The 4,853-nt window shown below is 31.1% G+C and overlaps 1 protein-coding gene across 1 annotated transcript; it reads right to left on the bottom strand.

The window, feature by feature from the left end:
* Positions 1–1,081: 1,081 nt before the first annotated feature.
* LOC120074037 (peroxisomal membrane protein PMP22-like) lies at positions 1,082–4,046 on the bottom strand. The gene is made up of 7 exons (XM_039027016.1): positions 3,874–4,046; positions 3,002–3,100; positions 2,735–2,836; positions 2,316–2,391; positions 1,888–1,958; positions 1,464–1,549; positions 1,082–1,346 (listed from the first exon to the last, which is right to left on the bottom strand). The coding sequence occupies exons 1-7, from the start codon at positions 3,943–3,945 to the stop codon at positions 1,295–1,297; spliced, it is 558 nt and encodes a 185-aa protein (XP_038882944.1). The 5' UTR covers positions 3,946–4,046; the 3' UTR covers positions 1,082–1,294.
* Positions 4,047–4,853: the final 807 nt, after the last annotated feature.

Here is a 4,853-nt window from a genome sequence, read left to right as displayed (position 1 = left end):
CATTCATTCTAAAATAAATATATCTTTTTGTATTAGTAAATATGAAATTCAGGTTGGGTTGGGTTAACCTATTTTTTTTATTCAACTCTAGACTCCACCAATCCAAAAAAAAAAAGAAAAAAATCAACCAAACTCAACTTAAAAATAAAAATAAGTAGTCCGGATTATAGAGTCATTTAAATACTCCTAATATTAGATAAACATGAGATTCTATATCAAAATTAATTAGCTATGAAAAGAATAACTAACTATTTTTTAAAGATGGTGAGATTTCTCCATCTATTCAATGCACGATCTTCAATAATTAATAACTAATCAACATCTAAACTTATTGTTCATTAATATTCCTTTTTTAAAATAATAATAATAGTAGTAATTGTTTATAAGTAAATTTCAACTTTAGAGTTTTATTTCCACCAAATTAATGTTTTTGTTTTTTTAGAATTAAACTTATAAACACTATTTCTACTCCCAAATTTCTTAGTCAAACTTTGATAACTAAAAAAGTATCTTTCAAAAAGTCGTTTTTGTTTTTTTAATTTTACTAAAAATTTAACCATTATATTTAAGAAGTATGCAATCATTATAAAAAATGTAGATAAAATAGACTTAATTTTTAAAAACAAAAACAAAAAACCAAATGGTTATCAAACGGGACCTTAGATGATCATTTTGTTTTTTAAAATTAAGCCTATAGATATTACTTTCATTCTCAAATGTCTTTTTTTGTTATCTATTTTTTACCAATGGTTTAAAAAATCAAGCCAAATTTTAAACTAAAAAAAATAGCTTTAAAAAAGTTGTTGTCTTTTGAAATTTGACTAAGAAATCAACCTTGGTATTTAAGAAATATGCAAATAATTATAAAAAAATGCAAATGAAATATGTTTAATTTTAAAAAAACAAAAACTAAAAACCAAATAGTTACAAAACGGACCTCAAATAATCACAAATGGGAAATTTATGGCAACAAGTACCAATTCGATCTAAAAATCCTATTGATTCAAACGTTGCATCATCAAGAACACGATTATCATATTCATATCTAAAAATTCTACCATAACCAAAACATGGCTATTTACAATATGAAATTATCTTAACACTATTTTGATGCACAATTATATATGATTATCATATCAAGCACAGATTCACATTGTTCTTCAATATGTTATTTCCAGGATGATTGCCAGATAAATACAGTACAATAATCAAGTTCAAATAAAAGTTTGTAATAAGTACTAAGGAGGAGAATATTTCCCCAGCCATAGGACATCTCGTAGTATTTTAATTTCCCCTAAGATTTATTCAATGTCACGGATTTTGCTCGAAGATTCAAAAATAATCCCCTGAAAACAACCAAAGAAATAAAAATTTCACGGGTTTTAGTAACTGGAGAAACCATAAAACAACAAAAGATAGTCCAGATATATCGGAGGGAAACGAAACCAGGGAAGTATGCGTACCAACAGAAAGCGACCAGGTTATGGAAGAGGGCGCGCAACTGAAGTGGTACAAACTGGTGATTTATCCAAGCAGCAAATGGCCAGAACTGAAAATTTAAAGGTTCTACTAATATGAGAACGAGTTTTAGTGGGATCCGGTGTGCATTAGTACTGGTGATCCACACCATTAAATGAAAAGGATAGTTGCGAATATAGCAATCAGACCCAAAGTATAAGTAGATATATCACAATGCAAAAGAATTTGTAAATATAGCAAAATTTAGATCAGCTCTCGATGTCTATTAGTGTTACTGGTACTAATAGATTTTACTATATTTGTAATTGTTGAAAAGTGTTGTTATACACTTAATTATCTACTTTAAAAGTGATAGACTCCGAGAGCAGACAAATGAAACAACGCTGATGAGAGGGAAAAGGGAAATACCATCCAAGCAGTAAGCTGGACTGAAGGAAATTCCTTTCTAACCTTAGCCTTTACCTGGACCCAAGTCCTTCCTGCATTTCAAAGCAAAGTTTTAGTTGAAATAAAATCAGAATCTTCTTTTTCCTCTCTCTCTCTCTTTCATCATAAGGTTTAAATAAAATGTTTGGACGTGGATTAGAACCTTTGCTGAAGGGAATTCTTTAACAGAAGCAATACTTTTAGCAGCTAAAGTTACCAAGGTTCATTGCCTTTATTCAAGCTTCTTCTTTTTAATGGTCCTTTTTCCCATGTGCCCACCATCGATATACAGCTATTATTGAAATATATAAATGGTGTCTGGGAAATTGATCAACTTTTAGCACAGAATTTAAACTTTTATTTCTCAGATGGCTGCTTCTTCAAAGGGATATGTTGAAAAGTATACTCACTTTCAATAAACAGTCCATAATAAACCAAGAACACAAAGTGGTTCCACGGAGAGGATGTAAATTGTTCCAACACCACCTGAGAACAAAAACCAAACTAGTCATATATAATGTAAATTGTTTCACTTATTAAATCCACCATATCTCGCTTAGTTCATTACAGATATACTTCAAAACTTAAGGTAACTCTCGAAATGGTTGGTACAACAGAAACTGAAATTTGATAATCTTTCTTGGATAATTTTCTATACTACGACACCAGTTTTCCTTGATGGTATGGCTACAAAACAGTACTCACTCTTTGATATAAAGATATCTATAGACTAATTCACATCAGTATGATCATTTCAATAATGTAGTTTACCAATTATCTCAATTTTGAGAACCAAAAGAAAGAATAAAAGGAAGTGGACAGTATATACCTTCTTGACAACCGTTTTGGAGTCTCTTTTCCCCTGGAAGATTTTATCTAGTATTTGGTGCAGATAATGACCAAAAGGTCCAAGGTAAAGACATCCATAAACCTGCATTGAGCCAATCATGAGCGACAACCATTGTTTTTTTCGTTTTTCCCAACAATATACACAAGCATAAAAGATGGGCTTATTAAAGATTATGCATTCAAACTATTGTTTCCTTATAGAAGTGAGATTATTCAGTATTTAGAATGAGCCTAGAGAGGTCCATACCAATTTGATTAAAATTCGCTTCAACTGAATTCTCTGTATGCCAATAAGCTTCTGGGAAGCCACATCGTTTATCGCAATCAACACTCCAGATGTGATTATCTAGTCCATCAAAAAGACACATCAAACAAAAGTGCGGCATCTAGAATGGTGTAGCTTAACCTTAAATACAAATGAGTGAATTCTCGAAGAACTACAGCTCGAAAAACTTTAAAATGATTCAGAGCATGCAAACACGAGATTAAGTTCAACTACTCTCATGAGAAAAACCTGCATTACCCTGCAACATTTGAGTGTAATCAAAATTCGTAAGATACTAAATTCTAGGTAAGTGATCACCATGGATTAAACTCATTCTTTCTAGATCCTTTATTAAATCTACTATCATTACCATTTGACCACTAAACCAATCCATGATGGTTGATTTATAGACTAAGTACTTGAAAAAATTAAACTAATTAGACCATAAATCTCACTACTACAATTTCCCTCCTTAAACAAATTAGCTCATCCTCGAGTTCAAAAGAAACAAATATAAGCAAAGCTCCAAAGCCAATAATTGCTTCATTCTGTGATTTAAATATACTCAAGCTGAAAAGGTCTGATTTCAAGTCATCGAAACAACAATGTAATATTTTAAGTATTTCAGTTAATAATAACAAAGCCAAACAATGAATCATTGAAATATCAACAGCCCCAAACTTAGCTGTTGACCAATCTCAGTATTAATAAATAATTTCTTCAGGGTTTCCAGCTTTCAACTTATTATTATATTATTCTTGAGATCTTCGAAATGAAACGATTAGAAAAGGGGGAAACAAGGTAAATTGGGAAGACCCATCATAAAGAGACATTGAAAAAGAGGGAAAATTCACCTTGGTTCTCAAAGGGTGCTGGTAAAGTTGAGAAAGATACTTGTCTAATCCCTTCTTGGCTAAAGAACCCATTGTTTCTTTCTTTCTTCCCCAAGCAACAGCAAAGAAGATTTGAGTTTAAGAGTGAGTTTTGGTGACTGTGGTGGTTCATGAAATCAATCAAATCTTTTAGTCCGCTTCTCCAAAATATCTGGACCTTGAGGGGGGCCACATGGTGGCTAACTACCCCCAAACGTGAAAAACGAAACTTGAAAAGCACAAATATTTGATGGGTCTTATTGGGTTGGTTTGCCATTTTCCAAGTATGGAGGCATATGGATTGGGATGAAGGTGTTTTTTTTGGACTAATTCGAAAATTTGGATTGGTTTGATTGATAATTTAAAGAACCTAAATAAAGTCTCTAATCCAATCCAATCGAACCCTTAAAATTCGGGTTAGGTTGGATTGAGTTGTCGGGTTATGACTTGTCTTTTTTCTTTTTAATTAAAAATATGTAAATTTATATACGACACATGACTAATAACTAAAATCTTACAAAATTCAAATGTTAAGTACCAAATATGTAAGATATTTATTGCAAACCTCAAATAAAGATAAATATCATAATAATTTTAAAAGAAAAATATTTAAAATTAATAAATTAATCTATAAAAAGTATCAAATTTTAAACAAAGAGAAATATATATAAATATTTTATTTATATATATATATATATAATTTGGGTTGAGTTGGGTCAACCCAAAAATTTTTTTAGCCACCTACGACCCGATCCAACCCAACAAAAATAGAAAAGGTTTAACCCAACTCAACCCAAAAACAAAACAAAACTAACCCAACGCTTATATTTTGGGTTGGGTAGTCCAAATTGTTTGGGTTGTCGGATTATTTGAACATCCATATTTCTAACCACAAGATCGTGGTCAGTAGGGGAAAATCTCATTCACAATGGATGGACAAGCCGGCTCAAGAATTAACATGC

Source organism: Benincasa hispida, chromosome 3 (genome assembly GCF_009727055.1).
Source record: "Benincasa hispida cultivar B227 chromosome 3, ASM972705v1, whole genome shotgun sequence".
In the NCBI taxonomy this organism is placed as follows: domain Eukaryota; kingdom Viridiplantae; phylum Streptophyta; class Magnoliopsida; order Cucurbitales; family Cucurbitaceae; genus Benincasa; species Benincasa hispida.
Note: the sequence above shows the minus strand (reverse complement) of the source record. Positions and strands in the feature narration are given on the sequence as shown.